The sequence below is a fragment of the Gossypium arboreum genome, chromosome 7 (assembly GCF_025698485.1).
Source record: "Gossypium arboreum isolate Shixiya-1 chromosome 7, ASM2569848v2, whole genome shotgun sequence".
Lineage (NCBI taxonomy): Eukaryota > Viridiplantae > Streptophyta > Magnoliopsida > Malvales > Malvaceae > Gossypium > Gossypium arboreum.
In genome coordinates, this window is record NC_069076.1 from 14,986,097 (window position 1) to 15,013,081 (window position 26,985).

At 32.9% G+C, this 26,985-nt stretch overlaps 3 protein-coding genes across 3 annotated transcripts; 1 reads left to right on the top strand and 2 right to left on the bottom strand.

The window, feature by feature from the left end:
- The first annotated feature begins 5,996 nt into the window (after window positions 1-5,996).
- Window positions 5,997-10,796, top strand: LOC108456896 (uncharacterized). The gene is made up of 10 exons (XM_017755633.2): window positions 5,997-6,253; window positions 6,338-6,451; window positions 6,632-6,693; window positions 6,783-6,866; window positions 7,130-7,161; window positions 7,273-7,354; window positions 7,939-8,167; window positions 8,695-8,922; window positions 9,160-9,452; window positions 10,140-10,796. Exons 1-10 carry the CDS (start codon window positions 6,230-6,232, stop codon window positions 10,495-10,497), a joined length of 1,506 nt encoding a protein of 501 aa, XP_017611122.1. The 5' UTR covers window positions 5,997-6,229; the 3' UTR covers window positions 10,498-10,796.
- Window positions 10,797-11,597: 801 nt separating this feature from the next.
- On the bottom strand, window positions 11,598-15,184 carry LOC108469526 (protein JASON). Its single transcript, XM_017770402.2, has 7 exons — window positions 14,840-15,184; window positions 14,604-14,652; window positions 14,403-14,467; window positions 14,073-14,317; window positions 13,110-13,857; window positions 12,948-13,030; window positions 11,598-12,181 (listed from the first exon to the last, which is right to left on the bottom strand). Exons 1-7 carry the CDS (start codon window positions 15,008-15,010, stop codon window positions 12,073-12,075), a joined length of 1,470 nt encoding a protein of 489 aa, XP_017625891.1. The 5' UTR covers window positions 15,011-15,184; the 3' UTR covers window positions 11,598-12,072.
- A 7,375-nt stretch (window positions 15,185-22,559) lies between these two features.
- On the bottom strand, window positions 22,560-24,335 carry LOC108473495 (uncharacterized). Its single transcript, XM_017775085.1, has one exon. It carries the CDS (start codon window positions 24,333-24,335, stop codon window positions 22,560-22,562), a length of 1,776 nt encoding a protein of 591 aa, XP_017630574.1.
- Between the last annotated feature and the right edge of the window lie 2,650 nt (window positions 24,336-26,985).

Genomic DNA, 26,985 nt, shown 5'->3' on the forward strand with positions numbered 1-26,985 from the left:
TTATACTTGATATTGTTCAAATAGTAACTCCGGATCAAGATAATGTCATCAAGCCTTATAGTTAAGTAACAAACTCTACAACCTTAAAAACTAATACCATTAAGAAGGTTCACTAGAGAAAGAGTTATAATGGCTTTAATGACATATTTTGACCTTGAGCTACATTAGATGGATGTCAAGGCTACGTTTCTTAATGGTAATATTGATGAGACGATTTAAATGGTGCAACCAGAAAACTGTGTTCGGTGATGCACAGTCAATGATTTGAAAATTAAAGAAATTTATCTATGTCCTTAAGCAAGCCTCTCTTTAGTAGTATTACAATATTTTCCAAGTGATTACCTCATTTAGTTTAGAGATGACTTTGATTAATGATTGTATATATCACAAGTTCAGTGGGAGTAAGCATAGTCTCAATCAATGCCCAAAGAATGGTTTTGAGATTATGGAAATGAATAAGATTCCCTATATTTCAACAGTGGGAAGTCTAATGTATGTTCAAGTTTGTATGTGTTCGAATATTGTGTACATTGTTGGGATGTTGCGTAGATATTTGAGCAATTTAGGTATGGATTATTGGAAAGCAACCAAACGGTTCATACATTATTTTAAACAAAACATTACATACTTACATATCGGAGGTTTGATAAGGTAAAGATCATCAAGTATACAGACTTCGATTTTAGTGGAATATGGATACAAATTTTTTCACTAAGGTACAAATTAATAAATGGCAGTCCTTTATTCTAATAACAATAGGAGCACATTAAAGTCAAAGTACATAGACTTTAAATTCCTAATTGTTAAAATAGGAGTTTAGAGGTCAGTTGTCTATTAAGCATATTGGGATGAACTCTTTGATTGTAGATTCGCTTGCTAAGGGACACCCAAGGTTTTTAAAATGGGAGTTTGTAATTTAAATGCTTTATGTTATAAACACAATTTAGGTTATTTTAATTTACGAATATTAAGGTTATTTTTCAAAGAAATAAGGTTTATTTGGTTTATTTACACTCTGATTTTGGTAAAGTTTGATCTCACAAAGGTCTAGATGGACTAGTTGAAAATAGACATGTTTAAATCACATTGTATGTAATTTCCATGCTACACATCCATACTTGATCTATGTCATTTGTTTGTGCTAATATACGTGATTAGAGATGGATTTAGTTACAATATGTAACAAAATTTGCCTTGGTTCTATGTTAACATAATTAATAGACAAGATTGTTCGAAATACTTTTTGGATATGATAGTAATGTTTTAAGCTCATAAAGTTATATCGTGACATTTAATTTATAATATAATTATTATATACATGTTGTCCAAGTGAGAGATTGTTGGAAAAATATGGATATCACATATATAATAATTACATATTATTTACTATCATAAAGGTTAGCCAAATTAAAAGTGATCTAATTTGGTTAAGGCTTTTTGTGCTTCAATTATTAAATAAAGTATGGGCTAAATTTGTGTAGATACTCTAGTAACTAATTTCTAATTAATGATGTGTTAATTAGAAATTGATGTTCATGTGCAAAAGTTATATATATTAGGTTATGTTCCCAAAATTAGACATACGTAACTTTTCTAACATCCTATCTTCAGAAAGGAAAGAGTCATATTCTATAAAATAATTATGTTAATTTGGAATATCAAAACCACAAGATTTCAAGATTTCAAGATCTCAAGATATCAATGAATTCAAGTACACTTTTGCATTTATTTTTATTCTTGGTTTATTCTTAATGATCTAACATGATAGTTCTTGATTTGTGGTTTTTAGTTTATATTAGAATTTTACAGTTCTAGCATACTATCCTACATACACACTAAACCTTAAATTCAAATTTCAAAGTTTTTAATGGCTTATCCCTTATTAAGATCAGAAGAATGATATGTCGTTGAGAATGAAACAACAATGGAAGAATCTTTAGTATCTCCGTGTCGCAGTCATTTGTACATAGAATGGCTTGATGATAAAATTATTCTTCACTTAAGAGATTTTGGTTTCTATCACATTAGTCAAATTGTAGATTTTACTTTTGTCTCTACATTCCTTTGTGCTATGATTGGATGATAAATACTAGAAACCTATACGTTTCATTTCTATGTGGCAAATGTAACATTATTGATGGGCCTTCCAATTGACAAGCTAACAATAACAAGAAAATCTAATAAGAATATGAGAGCAATACTTATTGATGCATTCAGAAAGGGTATTGATTTTAAGTTTGATTTTTATGGTTTTTAGATTAACTTTACATGGTTGAAAGACACTTCAGTGTACTCTCACTGTATCCAACTCTCTTAATATTTAATGCCATGCAAGATTTTACATCCTCTAGCTAATTAGAGATGTGCTAATATAAGTTTGGCAACAAAGTTCATACCATGTTTTTCCTATTGTTAGTTGATTCCCTAAATAGCTAAAACATACAATTGGGGGTCAATGGTTTTGGCCTAACTATGTAAGTCGAGCAGAGTAAGGAACATGGAAGTAAATGGTTACCTTATGATATCACAAATTTAAGGGTGGTCTCATCTTTTGTGAATAACGCCTATCCCGTTTGATAATCTCAGTTTCCCTCTTATTAGAAGGTAAAATTAGAAACATATGTTTTAAAATGTATTGCATTCTAAATGTTTTATATTGGTACTAAAATTTTATATTTTAATAAATTGTCCAATTATTGTGATCGTACAACTTACTGGCCAAGATTGAGGTGAAGGCCAAGCTGCTCAAACTTCCCAGCCTCTTGTACTTGCCAAACCAGGCCAAACTTTCCAAGCTATCATACCTTTCAAACTTAGCCAAACAAGAAACCACTGCCAAGAGCTTAAGAGACTTACTACATTAGTGATACATAAAAGGTCAAGTCTCAAATGGTTTATCCTCCTCTTTATCATCACCATCACTATCTCAGAGTCTAATTTTATGACAATCATCATAGTGATCTATCATGACAAGTCCTTTTGAGAACAGCTCCCCATAGATCGTGGCACCATTGCCTTAGCAAATCTTATATGTACGATATAATACAACTAGAAACTAGAAATTAAAAACTAAAACCACAATTGCTTTAAGATAAAATATAATGGAGAAAAACCACCAAATTTTCAAACAAAATGGAGTCACAACAACAAAAACCACCATTACTTTAAGAGAAAACAAACTAAACTAAAACAAGAACCATTACAGTCTTCAAAGAAAATATAGTGCATTGAAAATAAAAATTAAAAAAATATATAAAAAGATATTGCTGAAGAGACCGTGACCAATAACCAGTTTGGAGGTCGGTGTCGCTATTTGCAAGGTCAAGATTTTATTTTAGAATGTTAAGTAGCTTAGGTTTTTTCTTCTTCATCTTAGCTGATGATGTATTTTTTAATAGGATTAATTATTTATCTTTAAATAAATGATAAGTTTCAATAGAGATTAATTCTTTTCTTTTAAATATTTTATATGAAAATTTTAAAAGTAAAAAAAATTCTTAATACAAATTTATTAATTTATAAGAAATGATTTTTCAATAATTTCCTAACTAAGTTAATTTTTTTGTTAAAATATGTCATAAGTCCTTAATTTTTTGTAACTTTAGAATTTAGTCCCTATATTTTTATTTTTAGGAATTTAGTCTATCTACCTTTTAGATTTCAAAGTTAAGGTCCTTTGTTAAAACTTTTAAAATTATTTTGTTAATAATATAAAAAAATTACTTTCTTGGTAATAATGTAAACAAAAGTATAAAGATAAAGAACATGGATTAAATTCTACATTTGTAAAGAGTATATAGATTTATGACATATTTTAAATTCTTTTTGTTGTAACCAGGGTATCATCCACAAGAATGACTCTTGACCACAGTGAATAATCATTGCACCTCTTCTCGTAGCCAAGTTAATACTACTTAACTTATAATATCAAACTTAATTAAACATTTAAAAATAGTATAAATATATAAAACAATTTTTACACGTTTGGTAATCCAAATTTAAAACAATTTGATAGATTTTATTTTTTTTACAAAGTGTGTAAAATAATAAATAAATAAGAATGACTTATCACTAAACGTTGAATGATTTCAATGAATTTAATTTATTTTAATATTATATTTTCTATAAAATTTTACATTTAAAATTTTATTTTTGTTTAGAATAAACTGAAATGATAAAAACTAAAGATAAAATATAGAATATAATTTTTTTATAATTTAATCGAACAATCTAATTATATCCCGTAATTAACTTTAAGTAATATATTAAACAAATTTTATAACTTAAATTTGGCATTTAAATTTTAAATACTTAATTTTTCAACACTTATTTTTTTCTGTGCTTAATTTTTCAATTTATTAAAAGAGCACCTTACTTTAAATATCTTTTCCTTTCTTTTCATTTTAAAAATTCAAAAATCAAACTAATAAATAAATAAATCAATTTAATTATATATAATTGATCTAAAAGTAAATAATTATATAAAAATTAAAAACAACTTTATTGTAATACAATTATTTTAATTATTATTTAATATACATATCATTTTAATTCTTTACTACATTATCAACACATTCTAAATTAATATCCTTAAGTGATTATTTATACTTTCATCTTATTATTATCACTATGATTAAATTCAAACACATATTTCATCATTTTAACTGTACCAGAGCAAACAGAGTGAACATCCAAAGAAAGCTAATCAAAAGAAGGCAGAAAGGTAAGTAGCATTCACTTTTTATACTTTGCTTAGATTGGTAAAGAATAAGAATGGATTGTAATGAAAGGGAATATTATATTTATAGTACACAAAACGAAAGGCATCATTTAATCCCTCTTAAACAATCACATCCTATCTCTCACTCAATTTTATTCAATCCACATCTCATAAAATCAAAAATTCTATAAACAATAATTTTTCTTTTAAAAAAATAGGTAAAAACTTGAAAAAGAAAATATAAAATGTCGTAAAAAATCATAGCAGATTTTATTTTATACTGAAAATGGGTAATTTAATTTATTAAAATAATATGTCAAATGCTTATTTCAGCTCATTAATTTTTATTATGTTAATCGGTTTGACTTTTATTTTTTATTCAATAAATTAACCTTCAACTTTTCAACTTTTTTATTTTTGAAGTAAAGTTTTAAAATTTTAAAAACTATAAAAATTTGAAAAATAAAATTTCAAAAGTATAGGTTTTCAAATTTTAAAAAAATTGAAACTGAATTTTTATTTTAATTAAAATTTTCCAAAATTATGTATTCTTAAAAAGTTCTTTTATAATTTTTGGAAGCCTTTTTTTCATAAATTTTGGAAGTTTCTATTTTTAAATTAAAATTATTTACATTTTAGATTAAAATTAAAAAGACATTTAGAATTATTTTGAATTATATGGTAGCTTCTAATTCTTCTGTTGTTTCATTATTAACAAGGTTTGAGAATAGACCTCACTGGGAGGCCCTTCTCTTCAGCATTAATATAGTATTTTGATAATCTACATTTAATTTTTATGAATTTTTGGAATTATTTTTATAATTTTTAAATTATTTATTAATGTGAAATATATAACAAAATAGCACCATTGAATAATAAAAATAATGAGGGCCAATTTGCTTTTAATGAAAGACTAGAAATGAAATTGAATAAATGATGTAAGGATTGAAAACTAAATTTATTAGTATTTTTATATATAAAACATTAAAATAAATATTTAATGATATAATTTTAAGAAATTTTTATAAAAATTAATTTATTTATTTTAAATAAATTAATTAAAATATAATCTAAAATATAGTTTTTAATTTTTTAAAACATTAATTATTATAATTTTTTATTATAACTATTTTTTAATACAATATCAATGGATCGATTTTAATGATCTACCATAGAAATTAAAATTTAATTCATTAAATTATTTATTTCATCAAATCATTACGTATATTTATTAAATATTAAAAATTAAAAATACTCATCTACTGCCAGTAAACTCAAAATAAAAAACCGACAGAAGTGAATCAACTATTTCGTCTTCAATCTGAGTTTTTTGAGCATTACGTCTAACTGCTAGTCTATGCCTTAAACCTAACAGCCCCTTCTCAGTTTCAACACCACCCCCCAATTTCCCTTCAAATATATTACACATTTCGCCCTAACCATTTTTTTCCTCTCTTTTTCTTTTCATTGTGCTGAAGATTAAAGCTTTTCTATTGGATTTCTTCTCTCATGGCTTCCAATGGTGCTTCTACGGTAAATCCTTCTTCTTCTTCTCCTCCTCCATTTGTGGTAATTGGAATTGATTTTCCTTTTGGTATTTAATTTTTGAAAAAAAAGGAACAAGGAGTTAGGGATGCTACGGAAAACAGTTTGGAAAAGATCAAACGGCAACTGGCCTCTGGCTCCGGTAGGAACTTGCTCCAAGGTCCACTTCTCAAGCGATCTGAGACCGTACGATCTTCTTCTTCTCTCTCTCAATTTTATTACTGGAATTAAGCAGTATTAAAATTCATTTAGTTTTTCGGTTCTATTATCAGTTATGGATTTCATAAATTTGTATTTTTCTTTTAAATTCATGAATTTTCAAGCAATTTGATGATTTAGTGTATATACTGTACATTGGTTTAACAGCTGAGGAAATGGAATGAAAGGTGGGTGATATTAGACCCGACGACGGGGAAAATGGAATACAAGTAAGTGTGTTTCCATTTCTTAATTATTTTTGGTTTTCTTCGAAACACTGAAAATTAAACTAGAAATTCTGTTGTTTTGGTTTTTGTAGGACTAGGAGGAATGAGCCAAGTATTAAGGGAATCATCACGTTTGATGAAAACAGCGTCATCTCTATGTCTCCTGTTAACTTTCAGTAAGACAATTTTCTTGTTCCTTGTTTGGTTGATTGTTGCTGTCTGTTACCTGGACTTTATTTTCCCTGCCCTTGTGTTTGATATATATTTGGACATAGGCACAGAGTTATGATCCTTGAAATATATGGAAAAGAGAAATGGTCATGCCAATGTTGACATATATCCATATTTGTCACCTCCGAGTTATTGCTGTGGGTCTCAATTCTTTAGCTGGGAATTGTTGTTAACCTATCTTTTTTGTTTGTTTGTTTTTTCATTACAGTGGACTTCCAAAGTATGATGGCTGCTGTTTCTGTATCCAATAACTTGTTAAGAAAATGAAAAGCTTCGAGGGTCTTTTTGCTTATGTTTGTTGAAGAAGTTCTCAGTTGCTAAACCTGTGTGCTTCTTAACTATACCATTTAGATATCGGGACACCCCAGAAAAAGGACTACTTTCTTTGTGCAGAGACGCCTGGTGCTGCTAGAGCCTGGGTATCAACTTTACAGTAAGTTTTTTACAATGTGCTGCACTATATCAGTCTTTTTATTATTCTGTTTTCTGTTTCAGAAGTGATACACACACATGTATTCCCTCTCCATAAGTTTGATTGAACAAGTTTATGCTATGATGTCTTGTGGGTGATATGTGGTGGGTACTTGAACTTCAAAGGTGACAGATCAATCAAACTTATGGGGAGGGAATATTTTTTTTTTTTTATGAAAGCAGGGGAGGGAATATATATGTTCGTGTTTGGGTCAGGATTGTATGTTGTGCTGCTAACTCTCTTGTAACACTCTTCTTGCTTTCTTGATAAGAAACATTTCACATGTCCTTTTGCGCTTGTCTTTTTTTGGTTGGTTGTATTTAAGAGGCCAAAATGCCTGAAATGGTAAGAGATTCATGTTCAAAGAAAAGCTTAAATTCTTATTACTCTTTGCATTCTCTCCAATTGTCTAAAGTTGACTCTGGATATCTTCTTGCGGTCTGAAAAGTATCTTGCCATATATTTTATGGACTTCTTTTGGCAACTAATTTTATATATATGGTTGATGTCATCTGTTCGGTGTTCTTCTCCCTTCCAAAAATTAGTGCGACACAATTGGTTCTAAAGGCTCACAAAGAAGCTGTCAATTCCTTAAGTGGCAACGGCTCTGCAAAATTAGGTACAGTTGCAACAGTAGTTGCAGCTGCCAATTCAACAGCCAAGGAATGTTCTAAAGAAATTGAAGCCGCAATGCAGGTATCCTTGAGAAATGTTCTAGGATTGGTGGCAAATAGACCCACAGATGGTCCGATGGATGATTTTACAATTATGAAGGTATGCTATGAGCAGTTTATCTGTTTAACCTATTGTGCTTGTATGCTGTGCTTTTAAGTTTTTTGAACATACCAGTGGATGTCGAGGTGATTCCTCTAGCTGTTGGGACCTAGGTTCATCCTTGTGTAGTTTCTGGTTAGGCAAATGCTTTGATATTCAGATATGTGAATGTGCACATTTATGCTAAATGTTTGCAAGAGTAACTCTAGCTAGCACTTAGATAATGTGCATGTCTTGTTATATTATTCTAGATTTCAAAGCATGATTATGAGGGCTAGTTGAAATGGGCCAAATTGGATGCTGATGTATATTCTGACTATAATGGTGCCTAAGAATACCTTTATGCCAATCTGGGCTGTTAAACCTGGTGGATGTTCCTGTCTTGACTGCTATAAGTGTATAATTTGTGTTGTTTGGGTCTCTCAATCTGCTTTCTTACTTGGCTTCTTGTCTCTATATTGTGGCTAGTGCTTAGTCAATTTAGGCCATTTCATTCTCCCTAGATTAGTCGTAGCTAATTCTTGTAGGAGACACTACGAGTCAAGGATGAGGAACTGCAGAATTTGGCTCGAGATCTTCGTGCTCGTGATTCAACAATAAGAGAAATAGCAGATAAACTTTCTGAGACTGCTGAAGCTGCTGAATCTGCAGCATCTGCAGCTCATGCAATGGATGAACATAGGAGGATTGCTTGTGAAGAAATTGAGCGCTTAACAAAAGATTCAGAAAAACAAAGGGAAGCATTCATGTTAAAGGTATAGCTAAAACTGGAATTGTGCAACTCTAATCTTATTGCTCACATGGTGTGGCTAGAGTTTTGAATTTAAAAGAATTCTCATCCAAGAATCATAAGTCTGTCATGTTGATTTTAACTTTTGAGAAGTTACTTTTAATTGTCTTAACCAAGTTGTTATTTGGGTAGCCATGATTTCTATGTCCAAATATAAGCATCATAATTGTGTTTATTTGAAGTTTTTCCTTGGTGTTTATAGCTGAGGGAGTCTGAAGAAAGGCTTGGGTTCCTAAGTAAAGAAAGGGATCAATTGATCAAGCAGAGAGACTCTGCCATGCAGGAGGCACATACGTGGCGTAATGAGCTTGCAAAGGCTCGAGAGCGTGTTGTAATATTAGAAGCAGCTGTTCTGAGAGCAGAGGAGAAGGTCAGAGTTGCAGAAACAGATGCTGAAGCAAGAATAAAAGAAGCAGAGCAGAAAGAGGCAGCCGCTGTGAAGGAAAAGCAAGACCTTCTTGCATATGTGAATGCGTTACAAGCACATCTCCAAAGGTTTGACTTATTATATTTTTAAGCATTATCATAATCATCCTGCTTTTACCCTTTCTGGAAACCTTGGAACCGTGGTTCATACATTCATGCACTTGATACACCAACACAAGTTGTAGAAATAATTGACAAGACAAGCTAATTTTGTGATATACTAACGGAATCTTGCTTCTGGGGAATGCAGATCCCTCTATACATCTTACATAATCAAAATAGTGTATTTCATGGCCATCTTTAATTTGCTCTAGGGGGATGTTTGGATAGAAATCTACCTCTGCGGCTGAATAAAAATGTGTTTGCTGTCATCCAACTTCCTTCTCCTCACCTCTTTGATCTAGAAATGCAAAATCAAAGACAAAATCATTGGTCATTAAGAGAAAAGAACTGTGTCCGTGAATAAAAATGCAAACAACACTTTCATTTTCCTCCCCCTTTTGGTTGATTAATCCATTCTCCATGTACTTTAAGCATCTGTAAATTACTTAAAATCCAGGTTAATTCAATCATTTAGTCAGATACGTTCCATTTTTAGTTGATTTGTTGACATGGTTTGTTACTGCTACTTTTACACTGGAACAATAAAGCTTGGTTCAGAATTATCAAGTTGCTTGTCATAGAACTGAAGCTAGCATAAATATCCTTAGTTGCAGGGCAACGAAAGTTGATCTTGTCTTCTATTTTTGTTTGCAGACAACAGAGTGACACAAAGCAAATTTTCGAGGAAAAGACAGAGTCATCAAATACTAGCAACAGTCCACCTGATACAAAGGACGTTGAGTTGTCAGAGAATGTAGACAAAGCTTGTCTTAGTGTTTCGAGAACAGCGTCGGTACCTGAGGAGAGCGTAGTCCACATGGCAGCGGATGAAGTTAACATCCAACCAGTTGGTGAAGGTGAATGGAGTGATATTCAGGCAACAGATGCAAGAATAGCTGATGTAAGAGAGATAGCCCCTGAGGCAGAGGGAAGCAGCCATGATATTTCTGTTGTGAGCCCTGCAATCAATAACCAGCACGACCAAGGACCAAACTCTTTCCACCAGCCTTGACAAAATATATATATATACACTCACACATACATATCGATTGTAGGGATTTCGTGGTCAGTTAAACAGGAGAAATGTAAAGATTCGTGGTCTTATGTATGAATTGGGCATTCAATCCTGCTGTTTTAAGCCTGCTATTCTGCACCTTCATAGCATTTATTTTTTTTTTTTTGAATTATGAGAAAGCATTGCTATTAATGGATTGTCTTAAAGTTTATAGGATCTATCCTTTCTACAATTCCAGATGTTTGTAATGATTTCAATTTCTTTATACAATTCAATTCCTGGAGCATCATTTGAAATCAAGGTATTACAAAGCTACAAGCTAATTACTAATATGTTTCTACTTGTTTTTGTTTAATGAATAATTTCTTGACTTCAAATTCTATATGTATAACCATTCTAAAGTTACTTTTATATTTAACAATCTAAATGTTGTGCTAAACGTTCATACTTCAGAAGAATATATGGAGAGTGACCCGCTGGATTTTATTCAATTGTACCATCACAAAATTTGGTAATTTGGCTTAACCATGTATTTCTAGTGGGAGTCTATTCAACCAGGTCATTAGCTCCTTCTATGAAGATTCAAGTGCACATTCTGATTTTCAAAATAAAAATTAGAGGACTTTGAAATAATATTTGAATTTGTAAACTACAAAAACTATATTGCTTCAAACTTTCCCAACTGAATTCTCACAAAGAAGACTTGATTTTTCATTTGCAATATGGAGCTCTAGTCTCTTAACATTATTGGGAGAATTTAATTCCCTCTTTTAATTATAACTTCTTTTTATTAAATTATTGATTTTCAATACATAATAGGGTATCAAAGTATTTTCATTGTTTTGCATAATGAAGTGTCCAAGCATTTCTTTTCACTATGTTTTCAAGTGTTTCCTCTTTTGATTTAAAATAGGTATCTACTGATACTGGTGGAAAATCATGTCCTCTATTGTTTAAATTATGTCCAAAAATTTTAAATGGTTAGGTATTATATATTAAAGAAATAGTATCCTCAAGTGAAATTGATTTAAAATTTTACATGCATAATGAATACATTTATAATTAAATCCCATGGTTGGCTAAAATTAAATAAACCATTTTTGGAAGCTTCAATCAATATTTTTTTTAAAGATTTAACTGATACTTTATCAAGTATATCGATGACTACATGTTATTTTATCAGTAAAAGAAATAATCTATGGAAATGCACCAAAGCTCTCCTCACATCTTTATCAGACAAAAATGGAAGCAAGGAAATAAAGACTCAAAAAAGTTGAGCTAAGTTACAAGGACGATGTGCTCCAACTTATGCATAAAATCATGAGTGATGCCCGGTGCCAAGTACTATAAAATGATATAAAACCTTTTAAAAAAATCGTTGGTTTGCACTTCAAGCAGAGATCCTATCCTGTCGGATTACAATGGAATCCCTAGAAAAGCTCCACTAGATGGCTCATGCCAAACCAACCATGAATCACAATTCATGATTTTTTTGCCATTGATTCAGGTTTTTGAAGGACTCAAAATTACATCTGGGTTCATCAAATGTGAAAACGGAAGCAATTACTGTAATCAGAACGAAACAACTGACTTGGCATGTGAGGAAGGTCGCAGCTGAGACAGTGCTGTGTCGCTTTCATCAATCTCGTCAAGAGACATGAGTGTTCGGTCAACAGGCTTCCTGTAATTAAAACTAGCAATTAGATATAGTTGTGAATTAGCATTACTAATAACACAATTTAAATTCCATCTCAATAATGGATCATATAAGGAAGGGGAATGTTAGAATCTTTTGAACATTACAAATAAGGGGAATGTTAGAATCTTTTGAACATTACAAATCAGATCAAAATAACCCTCTGTCATCTATTTGAAACATGCTACTCGGATTTGGATGTAAGCATCGAACATGGATATCCCCCACACGGATATCCGAATGTATCAAAAGGGGTCAATCTTAACTAAAAAATAGTTCATATCAAAGCATTTTGAATTATATCATAGGGGATTGTGATCTAGCTACTTAGGATGATGTTTGTACACTTTTGACAAAAGATGTCTAAGCAAAGTGAATGAATTATTTTCCCAGTAAAAGAACTTGAACTTTTAGTACTAATGTCAACCAATGAGAATCTCCTTTACAGTTTTTACGTATAGATAGTAAAAATCAATTCAGCCCCCCAAGATCTTTAGGAAAATAGAAAACAAGAAAAGAGAAAGCAGATATTGGTGTTGAGTTACAGAAAGTATTACCAGAAAGATTCTTGCATATTGCAAATGTATAAAATCTATGTTAAACTGTGCTTCACACAACTAAACCACGCCAGGTAATCTCCTAAGAGTTTTTGAGGTGAAATACTTTTGAGTCATTACTGCTTGCCACCAAATTAGAGCAACATAAAATAGCATCATAGGTTTTGAATTTAGCAAGGGAAAATTAAACATACCTCTGAGAGATAAGACTCTCCTCCGATAAAGCCTTTTCCAGCCTCTCTTCAAATGGGGTTGCATGCCAACTCACTTTCTGATCCTGCAAACAGGAAAAGGATCCATCAAGCATAGGTGTCCAAACTGCAAGTAGTAATGCAGCCGAAAAATAAAAGATTTACCTCCTTGTATTTATTAGTTGAATTTGGGATTCCATTCCCATCCCACCACTTGGGTGAGATGCGGGAAGACTCATCTTCGTTCCAGTGAGCAGCCACCATACCAATGATGGGTCTATCCCCTGGGGTTCTATTAAATTGAGGGGTTTTGCTGGACGTAACATGAATATTCTTATCAGGATCATCTATGGTAATCTGTTTTGGCTTCAGCCAAGCAGACAAGCTTCCTTCATCCTCTGAATCTTTACCAAGTGAAGCTTGTTTTACTCCTAGCTTGGGGGTGCCATTTTCTAATCGTTCAGGAGATTCTTCCTGCTCATTAAACATCTCTTTGGAGCTCAATGGCTCTTTCTTCATTGCATTTAACGGAGAGGCATTCCCAACCGGATTCAAAACTAAATGAACGTATTCAGACCGGATCCGAGTCTTCCCATTTGCAAAGATTCCCACGTTTGAGGGGAAAACAGTTCCTGGGGTTTGCATTTCATCAGAAAGCTTTAACGGGGTTGGGTTTGGCGAGTACTTTGATGCACTTTGGTAACCTAGTGCTTCAAGTTTCTCCGGATTTTGACCAATATTTTCAGATTTAGAAGAAGCATCAGATTCACATTCAAATCGCACAGACTTGTTCCTTTCATAAGCTGAAGTTGAAAAGATACCAGTCTTGGCTGTTTTATCAGCAGTCGTCGCCTCACTACCTTCAGTAGAACAAATGGAGGACATCCCAGTGTTTGCTGCATTCGATATACAACTAAAAAAGAAATAGCACGAGTCAATTGTCAGGTAGACTTCAAAATTATGCGAAAATGTATTCACAAAATCACACAACAAAATTGCAGATACTGTTGCTTCATTTCTAAGAAGAAAATTATTATCCGCAAAGCAATTCTAAATTCAGTGAGAAGCCAATTACATGTTTCGATTTGTTGATTAAAATTTTTAAAGTCTGAAGTTAAATCTGATAACCTGCTAGGTGTATTATCCGGAGAATCTGACCTCCCCAACACCTCGAAAAGTTTACTTGGAGTAGGTGGCTGGTCAGATTTCTTATCCAACTGAAGCTTATCAATGGATGTGTTTGGAAGCCAAGAACGATACTTCGAAGTCTCTGAATCTCCACCACAAGGAGGGGACTGTTTAAACTTGTGAGACGCTTTGCGAATTTCAACCGGAGTCTCTGGTATTGTGCCGCAAGATTTAAGGAACTTTGCCTACGGAAAGGTAAAAAATTTGAATTGTAATTCGCATTGCACATACAAAGCAACAAATCTAAATCGAATTGCTCGATGTACATACCTCATCCTTGAGACCTTTATTAATTTGTGGAGACTCCAAATCGTTGGATGGAGAATCTCCTTTCTCTTTTAGAACCAAAACAAGAAAACAAAATAATTACACTTTCAAACAAAGGAAAAATCAAATTTGAGGGGACAAAAAAAAATGTTGAAATTAGCTAAATCGACAAATAAGCTAGATAATCGATACATATATAGTTACCTTCGTCAACAAAGAGAGACGATAATCGATTTCGAGAAACAGTACGTTCCTGCTCAGCCAAAACGAAAATAAACGAAGCTAGTTTTATTCAAGTTTGTCTTCTCTTTAGAAATATAAAAAGAAAAAGACTAGGAAAGAAAATGTTTCTTGAACTGAATTTTCCGAGAAACCAAACGCAGGTACAAGAAAACTGGAAATGAAAGTGCAAAAAACACAAACAGACAAAAAAAACTTACAGTGGATTTGGAACAGGAAGCGACGAGGTGAGGGCGGGAACGATCGGTTCTGACGCCGAAACAGTGGAAGAAACATCCCATGGCTCTGCACACCGTCAAATCAAGAAACCTCACCACTGATCTCGAGATTATCCCTAACCCTGAGTCTCGATTCAAAAAATCGCATACCATTTCATTTATCGAATTCTTGGTTTTTTGGATTATTTTTTAGAATCGATGATTTAACAGAGAAAAGGAGAAGAGAGAGTTGTTGGGTCGTTTTTTGAAATTTGAAATACCACAAAACGAGGGAAATATTATTATGATTTATTTCCTCTAAAAACGTCTTTTTTAAACGTTATTAAGGAAAAAAATTAAAATGCTCCCACATTTATCTTCTCACCTGGCTGTATCCTTGTTAGTACTCGCTGAGTGGGAATGCCACGTATGAAATTGTAATTGTGGTAGTGTAAATTACTGAATTGACCCTTTTTTTGCAATGATAGAAAAGGGTGAAAGGTTAGCGAGTAGAATGTTGGTTGTAAACTTGAGCAGGTGAACCTTTTATAGAAGGAATGTCTTACCATTTTTCCTTCTTCTCACTAATAACGCTTATTAGGATTGTAAATCACAATTTTTTGTAATTAACAATTTTTAATTTTGTAATTGTTTTCAGTTAACTTTAACTTAAATGATTTTGATAAATATAAAATTATAGATGAATTTCGATGTAATGTAATTTGCTGTCCTGGAAAAATTATAAATTGATTTATAATTTTGATTTTATATAATTATAAACAGGAAATATTTTAATTTAATTTTTGGAATCCGTAACACTATTATCAATGTAGCATCAATTTAAATTTATTTATTTTATTACATAAATAATTATATTTATTCAATATAAAAATATTAGATTAATTAATTTATATATATATATATATAATTGAATCAATTTTTTCTTTAAAATATCATAAAAGAGCATTTCATAGATAAAATAACAACAAACAACATAGGAAATCTAGCCATAGCGACTTTAACAAGTAAAGCTATTAAGTAAAGCTATTAAGTCTGACATACTAAAGTAAGAAACATAATTAAAAACCAATGGTAAGGCACCTTATACCCCTAATGAGAAAGTTCAAGTTTGAACATTGGAGATGACATTATTGATAGGACAATCACGAACCTCGAAAAAATTAGTTTCCATAAGTTGTAAAACAAACATAAATGATACTTTTATTCTAAAAAAATAACCAAAATCAAAATTCAAGTATGCAAATTATACATTTTAGATTGATTAATTATATATTAAATTTTAACATTTATTATTGTTAACTATTAAAACCAAAATATGAAATATTGTAACACCCCTTACTTGAGCCCAAACCTAAACTCAAGCAGGAAATGAAATATTTGAAGTCAAACAAATCACTTTAGTACCAAACATGACATTCAAGTTCAATTCATTCTTTAGGTTAATTTTAGGTCTTTTAAGACTTTTTTTTTAATCATTTCTAAGCTTACTCTACAATCTGGCTTCAATTTGAGGTTGTTCGAGGTCTTTTTGGTGAGAAAACATTTATATTAGGGTAAAATAGGGTATTTGTACCAGTACAACTCCCCTAGGTACCAATATCTCTGCTTAATATTGTTCATTTGTTGCATTTTATCGATGTTGTACCAATACAAGTCCTTCAAGTATTGGTACTTGGGTGCAAAGGAGCCAAAAATCAAGCTTAAACACACCCAAAGACTTCCCTAAACATACTCTATTCAATTCCAATCATTCTTAATCATTTCCAACCTTAAATTACACGAAAATACCATTTAAAGCATCACATGTTCATCTATGTTCATTTACTAACACATGACCACATTGTCCTCAAAATCTTTCCACTTCAACTTAACTTTTGTATGAACTAATGCATTATCTTCCACTTTCATACCAATTGAACACCTATGTACATGCCATTCTAATGCCTATAATTCAAATACTTAATTCCCAAACCTTGTTTTGATGAGATGTGGTTTGACTTGTCCCATTCGAACTCTTCACACACGATTACTTTTTGTACACTACACGTTTGAAAACTACATGTTTAGCTTTACGAAAGCTTACTAAGTAGTCACATGAATTCTACTTATCTAAGTTTTTAACATTAATATCATTAAGTTACACTAGTTCTTTTTTCAAAAGATATATAAATTATTTAATACTTGTAACATGTCTTATAAGTAATTTGGTACTCACGTGAATTCTACTTATCTAAGTATTTAACACTTCTTTGTAGCTTTCTCAGTGAAAATTGCTCCAGCATCTTTTTCTACATTCTTATAATTCTTAGTACCAACAGTGTTTAACTACACCACCTTACTTAGTTGCAACTAATGGTACATCTAGCTAAACTTATTGAACTAGCTACTCCTAGGTGTCTTCTCAAAGCATCACAAAAGATGCTACTTCATAAGATTCTATTGTCATTCTTCTTTGAATGAAGATTTAAGTGAAGGTGAACTCAAATTAGATTCCTCAAAGGTTGCATGATAAGTTGGTTTTTTAACTTGTGCCATAGATTTCTTGCAGTAGCAGTAAAGCTTTCTTGTAGAATAATGTTTCTTTAAGGTTGAAGGATTAGTTAAGGGAGCTCAACGACAACTAAAACTCAATTTCATAACTTAAATACCTAAATTTTTTACAAGTTTTTCCCTCCAAAAATAAGGAAACTGAATATTTTTGTGCAAAAATAACCTCTAAAATAAAAATAGGAACAAAAAAATTATCAAAAATAATAAAAGGCAAAATGAAACTTGGAATTTGAATTTTAGTGATTTTCCTTAGGTGCCAAGTCAAAGTTAGCACATCCTGACTAAATTCTTTAATTTTTTGAACATGACAACTTCAAGGCTCTTGGAAAATAAATCTACCAGTTGATTCTCATTAGATACATGCATAAATTCAATGGTTTCATTCTCTACTAGCTCTTTAATTAAGTGATGCCTTGTATCATCATGCTTAGTCCTTGAGTGAACAAAATGGTTCTTTGAGATATTGATTCGACTGGAGTAGTCTCAATTGGCAATGCAATTCCAAAAAAACTTCAAGTATTTGCCTTATTGATAATAGTTATACACAATAGCTTCTAGCATCTATATACTCAGGTTCAGTTAATGAAAATGATATTAAAGGTTGTTTCTTACTGTACTAATTTCGAGCCAAGATAAAAATACCCACTAGACATGCTCTTCCTATCATCCACATTACTTGCCCAGTCAGTATCACTGAAACCAATAAGGCTCATGTTTTTATCCTTAAACAACGAAATACCAAGATCTAATGTCTAATTCACATATATAATTATCATCTTCACAACTTTTAAATGTAACTCCTCAAGAGTTGGTTGACACATTACACAAACACTTGTACTAAAGAAAAATTCAAGGCTACTAGTAGTTAGGTAGAGTAAACTATCAATCATACTTCAATAGTTAACTGAGTCAACTGTAATTCCCCCATGCATCTAAGCATATTTTATCAAAAATTGACATAAGAGCTATTACAATTCCTAAATTCTCTAATCTAAAACTTATTCGCTAAGTTGTATGCATACTTCTCTTGAGATAAGAAAATAATTTCCTTTAGCTACTTGATTTGGAAGCATAAGAAATAGGGGAACTTCCCCCCATGATGCCCATCTAAACTCAAATTGTATCATGTTTACAAAATCCTCTTTCGTCTATTGAAAAGTTAAGCAAAAAATAATTGCATCTATATAAATCTAATAAATTGTAATGTTACATTTCTTATTTTTTTTATTAACAAGGTTTTATCAGCATTCCCTCTTAGTATCTTTACTCGATTAGTAACCTTGAAAGTCTCTTGTACTACGCCCTTGGAGTTTACTTCAAACCATAGAGTGCTTTAGTGAGTTTATAGACATGATCAGGATGCTTGGGTTCTTCAAACCCTTTAGGTTATTTCATATACACTTCTTCATTAATAAAGTCATTTAGAAATACACTTTTCACATCCATTTGAAATAGCTTGATATCCATATAAGTTGCAAATACCCTTCGCAGTTTGATTGCCTTCAGCTTGTCACTAGTGCAAATGCCTTATCAAAGTCCATGCGTTCCAACTAAGTATAACATTGAGTCGCTAGCCTAGGCTTATTTTTGGTGATGTTTCCAAGATCATCAGTTTTGTTCTTAAAGATTCACTTTGTTCTAATTACATTACAATTAGTAAGTCTAAGAACAATCTTTCATACATTATTCCTTTCAAACTTATTTAGTTTTTCCTGTATGGCTTAGATTAAATCATCTTCCACCTTCTTAGGCTCAATGGAGGAAGTATAACATGTAAATCCAACTATACAATGATAGTTTAGCCTTGACTTACCTGTAATCTTGATTATTCCATCTAGATCACCAATTACATTATCCAATGAATTATTCTTTCTCTCTTTAGGATGGTTGAGGTTGAGAAATATCATCCATTTGATAGTCATCATCATTATCAAGTTCAACTGGTTGATTAATCATAAGTAACTTAGGATTTGGTTCAATTACAGAGCTAGTTGCAACTAGCTTTACATTTAATGCTACAAGTTATTCATTTGCATATTTATTAGATAGGTAGTTGGTTGGCTCATCTTTGATAGCAACATTGAAAGATTCCATGACAGTTCTTATGTGTTTGATGCACACATTGTAAGCTTTACTATTAGTTTAGTATCTAAGGAAAATCTTCTCATCAATGTATGCATTAAATTTACCCTAATAGTCTATTTTTGAGAATATAATATGTACTCCCAAAAATATGAAAGTAGCTCATTGTTGGCTTCTTTCCTCTCCATATTTCATATGGAGTCATCCATGTTTTTTTTTGCCTTAACAACACGATGTTAATCATGTGAATAGTTGTGTTATCAATGTCTGCCCAAAACCTGTGTGAAATTCCCTTCTTAAGCATTATTCTGGCGATATCTTAGATCAAAGGATTCTTTCTCTCGAAAACATCATTCTATTGGGGAGTATTTGGTGCTTTAAATTCATGTTGAATCCCATTTTTGTCACAAAAATTAGAGACTTCTTCCTCCTTAAACTCCCTTTTATGGTATGATGGGCTTCAAATCCACCAAAAAAATAATTCCTACAAAATAGCTCTAATTAGCAGTAGAGTGGTAGTAGGGTCGAGTCCATAAGGATTGGATGCAATAATCAACTTTCGAGCCTAGCTTATGAATAGGATGTCGTGTCAAGGGTCGTGGCTAGAGTCGTGCCCACGACTCAAAACGTACCAGCTGAAAAAAAAGAAGCAAATAAATAAGTAAAGCGTGGAATTTTGAAATTGATTAGAAATTAAATAATTAAAACTGCTAAGATAAATAATTAAATAGACTAGAAATTAAATTAGGATTTGCAGTCAAATGTAATGAGCCTTAGCCTTAGACTCGGTCAATTCCGTGTTGAGAATCGATCCTCGAAAATTAATCTTCTCCTCCGATCGATAAGCTGATTATAGCAGTTAAGAACGTCTTAACCACCAATTCTTCCTCTAGTAGCTGGTTCCTATACGGCCTGCAAACCAACCCTTACCGATTATCTAACCGAGATACACGTGTTCCCGATTTAAGATTCCGACAGCCTTGTGTTCTGAAGAACCCAACTCGAATCAATGGCCTCAACCGCGTGGGTCGTTTAAACCCGATCACTTCTTCCTTGATTTGTTCTTGAAAATCCAAATACAGCACGACCGACTCGAATTTCCAACTGTAAGCAAACACGACTCCAACCCAACGTGCACTTTGACTTGAAATCGAATTCAACTCTAAGGGATGATTGGTCTATCCCGATACTTAGGAAAAAGGTGAATACCGATTGGAAGGATTTTAGGCGTGAGTACGAATCTCACAATTCTTGACCGGAAAGAACACCGGCCTAAAGCTAAGATGAAATTTAGTGGAGCATGAATTTATTCATGCTTGAAAGTGGAAGATGATAAATTTATGTGAAAGGTGATGGAAATTGGAAAGGAAAAGCACTTGGAAGGCAATTAACCCAATTTGAGAAAAGAAACAAAACCAAATGGAAATTGACAGAATGGTAAACTCCAATTTGAAAAGGGAAAAGAGAGAGTATTTCTATTCCAAGTAGAAGTAGGAATACAAAGACAAGAGATGATTTTCTAAAAACTAAAAGCCCCTATTTATATATATAGGGTTTACTAAAAATAGCTTAATCCTAAAATAATAAAATAAAATAAAAATAATAAAACAAAATAAAATAATATCTTCTATTTTTAGCTTTTTACAAAGTCAAAATTGATGTTAAATCCTTGGCCTTCCCATCTTTATGATTTGGCCCCAACTCAATGATTTGTCTTTCAATTTGGCCCCTTTTTGCTCGTTTTTGACCAATTACATCCCTGACAAGATTAAATCATAAAAACACCAATTAAGCAGGGATTAATTCAGAAATAAACCAAATTAGACACAAGAATTATGTAAATTAATGTGTTTATCAACTCCCCCTACTTAGCTCATGCTTGCCCTCAAGCATGTTTGTTCTTTCAAACATTAAATTTGTTCTACAATTTATTAAAAATCGAGCCTCTTTTCGCATACATAATTATTGTAAACAACTTAGGCAAAAATAAATAAATGCTCAAGATATAAAATTTGATCAACAAGTGTCATAAAGTTGAAATATGTGAACTAAATAATTTCATCAAATTGAGTTTTAATCCAATAATTTGCAAGGCATTTATTAATTAACTACGCATTTAGAAAAATAAAATTATTGACCTGGTCAAACCTTTTTACGCGAACTAGGATGACAACCCCAGCACCCTAGCCCGGTTAGTCAGTTCAAACAGTCTTAAATTTTATTTATTATATATATTATTATATCTTTTCTCTTTTTTTTTTATATTTTTTATATTTTCTTAATGTGAAAGCTCAGTTAGCGGAATGTTTATAAGTTATCGACTTGTCACTCGAACCTTTTTATGCAAGATAAGATGACAACCCAAGCACCTTACCCTAGTCACTCAATCTGGTCACGTTTTTGAAAATTCACTCATAACCTGAACCTTTATTTATTCATTTATTTATTAATGCACAAGCAAATTTAATTTTCCAAACAATCAATTTATACAAAAAAAAAATTTAGCTACATATATCAATTTTAAGACACAAATGCTGATTAACCTATATGCTTGAACATTTTAATTCAAACTTTGCCCAATTGTCCAAATTAACTGAGTATGAGATTAAAGGCTCAATGTTTAAATAAACTATCGAATGAATTTAACGTAAGATTGAACACATGCAAAAGAGATACAAGCAGCAAAAGTCATGCATATTTACTTACCAACTCAACCCCCCTACTTAATCTATGCTTGTCCTCAAGCATGTGTTATATGTAATAAAGTTTAGTAACTCAAACAACAAGCAAAGAGAAAGGTTAAGAATACTTCCCATGTGTTTCAACTGATGTTGTCGGTGTTGGGAAATAATTGTCAGCATTTAGCACGGCGTGCCCATGCCACCATCATTATCTAACTTCTGCAAAACCTCTATTACATTCCTGAAAATAGAAAATTCACTAGATTAAATAAAAATTTATTTACAACCTAAATCTTACTAAAACTCAAAATTAAATAAATGAAAATAAATTTGGGTTGCCTCCCAAAAAGCGCTTTTGTTTAACGTCGTTAGCTCGATGACCATAAATGTTATCCGTTTGGCTCATTGAGACTTAATTTTTCCATCTCGTGCACTTGGATGTTCTTGCAGAAAAGTTTCAACCTTTGCCCATTATCTTTGAAGCCCTTCCTGGATTCCCCTATCATTAGTGGATTAAGGTGTCTTTGAGCTTCTCCGTTCAAGTTTGCATTATTCTCTATCGGAATTCTTGTACGTTCTAGAAACAGTTTTAACTCTAATTTCGAGGCCTTCATTACAGCTTCACATATTGGTTTTTGGATCATCGATAATTCCTCTTGCTTAACATCGAGATCTACATTCCTACAAGGCACGATTTGTGACTTATCATTGGGATGTCCCATATCTTCATAAACATTAAACTTAACCATTTCATTGTCAAATTCCATGGTGAGTGTTCCACTCCAAACATCAATTCTCGTTTGTGATGTACTCAAAAATGGTCTTCCGAGAAGTATCTCAGACGAATTAGCCGAGTTGCCATCCTCCATGTCGATAATGTAGAAGTCTGCAGGAAATATTAGCTCGTTTACCTTAACAAGAACATCCTCCAGCACTCCTTTCGGATGCACTACGGATCTATCTGCAAGTTGAATAATCACACCTGTTTCCTTTAAAGGACCCGCATTAAGTAGTTTATAAATTGACAAAGGCATAACATTAATTGATGCACCTAAGTCACACATTGCTTTTTTAATACTGACACTACCTATTTTACAGGATATGAAAAACATACCTTGGTCCTTACATTTGGGCGGTATTTTTCGTTGCAGAACGGCGGAGACATTTTCTCCGACACTTACCTTTTCATTGCCTAGAAGTTTCCTTTTACTTGTGCATAAATCTTTTAGAAATTTTGCGTATCGTGGGATCTGCTTAATTGTATTGAGAAGAGGTATGTTGATTTTCACCTTTCGAAAGGTGTCGAGGATCTCCTTCTCGTCTCGCTCCTTCTTGCATTGGGCAAGTCTTCTGGGAAACGGAGGTGGTACTGCAAATGACTTTTGTGGTGCTGACTCTACTGGAGCCTCTGTGTCAAGTTTCTTCTCATCTAGACCAGCATCGTGGGCACGACTCGTGCCAGGTACGGGCTCTAAAATCTTTTCGCTCCTCAACATTATAGCGCTTACATTGTGTCGAGGATTTGGCTCAATTTGGGATGGCAACTTACCTTGGGATTCCAAACGGCTAACCGTAAGCGCAAGTTTGCTCACTTGCTTATCCAACTCCTGCAAATGCATGGCAGTTTTTTGTTGGAATTTCTTAGTACTGTTGGCTAACCTTTCCACTATGGCTTCCAAAGATGACTTTGGGGTTGGTATCTGTTGATTCTGTGGTGGCCTTTGTTGAAATGGTTGATTGAACCACAGATTCGTTCCATAACTGAGATTCGGGTGATCTTTCCACCCCACATTATACGAGTTCGAGTAGGGGTCATACCATCTTTGGGGTGGTCTTGGAAAGTTCCCGACAGTATTCGCTTGTTCTATCAAATCCTCCTGTAAAATCGGACATGAGTTTGTCGGGTGGTCTGGCTTGGCGCAAATTCTGCATAACTGTATTGGGCCTGTTTTATCTAAAAGCAAAGTTTGAACAATATTAGCCAGCTTATCAATCTTATCTTTCAGAGACAAAGAACTTAATCCATGAACCTGTCTCGTGGGTTCTGTAACCGGTTGGAATTGTTGAGAGTTGGTAGCCATGGTTGAAATCAACTCTCTCGCTCTCTGAGGCGTCATGTTAACAAGCACCCCCCCACTTGCAGCATCTATCATTTTCATTTCCATCGGGAGTAAACCCTCATAAAAATACTGCAATAGTGACTGCTCAGTCAGTCCATGTTGTGGGCAGCTTGCACACAACTTTTTATATCACTCCCAGTAATCGTAGAGCGACTCAGTGTCTTTCTGACGGATTCCTATGATGTCCCTCCTTAGTTCGGCTGCTCGGGCTTCAGGGAAGAACCTTTCAAGAAACAAACGAGACATGTCAAACCATGTATTGATAGATCCCGGAGGCAAATAAAATAGCCACTCTCTAGCAGAGTCAGCTAGTGAGAAAGGAAAAGCACGAAGTTTGATTTGGTCTTCTGTTACTCCTTGAGGCTTCATGCTTGTGCACACCATATGGAACTCCTTAAGGTGGGTGTGCGAATTTTTGTTTTGTAGTCCACGAAAAGTGGGCAGTAGGTGGATCAAACCTGGCTTTAGCTTGAACGGCGTTCCTCTTGCCGGATAGGTTATGCATAAGGGCTGTTGTTCATCCGTGCCGCTGCGAGCTGGAGTATAGTTTGTTCAGCTATCTCGTCTGGTTCGTCAAAAAAATTCTTCGGTGTAAGATATAGTTTCAAATCCAGGATTTGGCCATTTACCACGTCGTATGGCTTCTCTTCGTAGTTGTCGGGCCAATTTCTCAATTTCTGGCTCAAACTCTAAATTTCTCAGTTATGATCTGGTCATAAGGTAGACAAACAAAAGTTAGAAAATATCTCCAATCCTCGGCAACGGCGCCAAAATTTAAAGGGCGTCGAATCCACTAAAAAAATAATTCCTACAAAATAGCTCTAATTAGTAGTAGAGTGGTAGTAGGGTCGAGTCCATAAGGACTGGATGCGATAATCAACTTTCGAGTCTGGCTTATGAATAGGATGTCGTGTCAAGGGTCGTGGCTAAAGTCGTGCCCATGACTCAAAACGTACCAGCTGAAAAAAAAGAAGCAAATAAATAAGTAAAGCGGGGGATTTTGAAATTGATTAGAAATTAAATAATTAAAACTGCTAAGATAAATAATTAAATAGATTAGAAATTAAATTGGGATTTGCAGTCAAATGTAATGAGCCTTAGCCTTAAACTCGATCAATTCCATGTTGAGAATCAATCCTCGAAAATTAATCTTCTCCTTCGATCGATAAGCTGGTTATAGCAGTTAAGAACGTCCTAACCACCAATTCTTCCTCTAGTAGCTGGTTCCGGTACGACCTGCAAACCAACCCTTACCGATTATCTAACCGAGATGCACGTGTTCCCGATTTAAGATTCTGACAGCCTTGCGTTCTAAAGAACCCAACTCGAATCAACGGCCTCAACCGCGTGGATCGTTTAAACCCGATCACCTCTTCCTTGATTTGTTCTTGGAAATCCGAATACAGCACGGTCGACTCGAATTTCCAACTGTAAGCAAACACGACTCCAACCCAACGTGCACTTTGACTTGAAATCGAATTCACTTTAAGGGATGATTGGTTTATCCCGATACTTAGGAAAAAGGTGAATACCGATTGGAAGGATTTTAGGCGCGAGTACGAATCTCACAATTCTCGACCGGAAAGAACACCGGCCTAAAGCTAAGATGGAATTTAGTGGAGCATGAATTTATTCATGCTTGAAAGTGGAAGATGATAAATTTATGTGAAAGGTGATGGAAATTGGAAAGGAAAAGCACTTGGAAGGCAATTAACCCAATTTGAGAAAAGAAACAAAACCAAATGAAAATTGACAGAATGGTAAACTCCAATTTGAAAAGGGAAAAGGAGAGTATTTCTATTCCAAGTAGAAGTAGGAATACAAAGACAAGAGATGATTTTCTAAGAACTAAAAGCCCCTATTTATATACATAGGATTTACTAAAAATAGCTTAATCCTAAAATAATAAAATAAAATAAAAACAATAAAACAAAATAAAATAATATCTTCTATTTTTAGCTTTTTACAAAGTCAAAATTGATGTTAAATCCTTGGCCTTCCCATCTTTATGATTTGGCCCAAACTCAATGATTTGTCTTTCAATTTGGCCTCTTTTTGCTCGTTTTTGACCAATTGCATCATTGACAATATTAAATTATAAAACACCAATTAAGCAGGGATTAATTCAGAAATAAACCAAATTAGACACAAGAATTATGTAAATTAATGTGTTTATCATAGTAATTTCAGATTCTGACAATATTTTAATAAGCCGACTATTTTTATTCACGAGCTTAAAACTATTTCTAAATATTTCAATTTTTTTTTATTTCTCTCTTAAAAACCTTACCCAAGTATACTTGAAATAGTCATCTATACAAAGCAAGGCATTTTTCCCCACCTAAGCTTTCTATTTGTATAGGTTTAGTCAAATCCATATGTAATAGCTCAAGAGGTCCAGATGTTTAGATTAGCTGTAATTGAGGATGTGACTTACACTGCTTCTTGTCCATCACACAGTCTCTATAAACTTTTGGAATGACTCCCCTTAACTTTGGTAGTCCCTTTACATCATTATATCTCACCAATATTGATAATGCTCTAGAATAACGTATTTTTATGTATTAATCATATGTTTATTCTGAGCTTGATCCTACTAATTTGAGCTATTTATGTCTTTTTATCTTTTAAGTACTGATTTGGAGGCAAAAGGAAAATTAAGGGACAAAAGTACGAATTTGGAGACACATTGGGC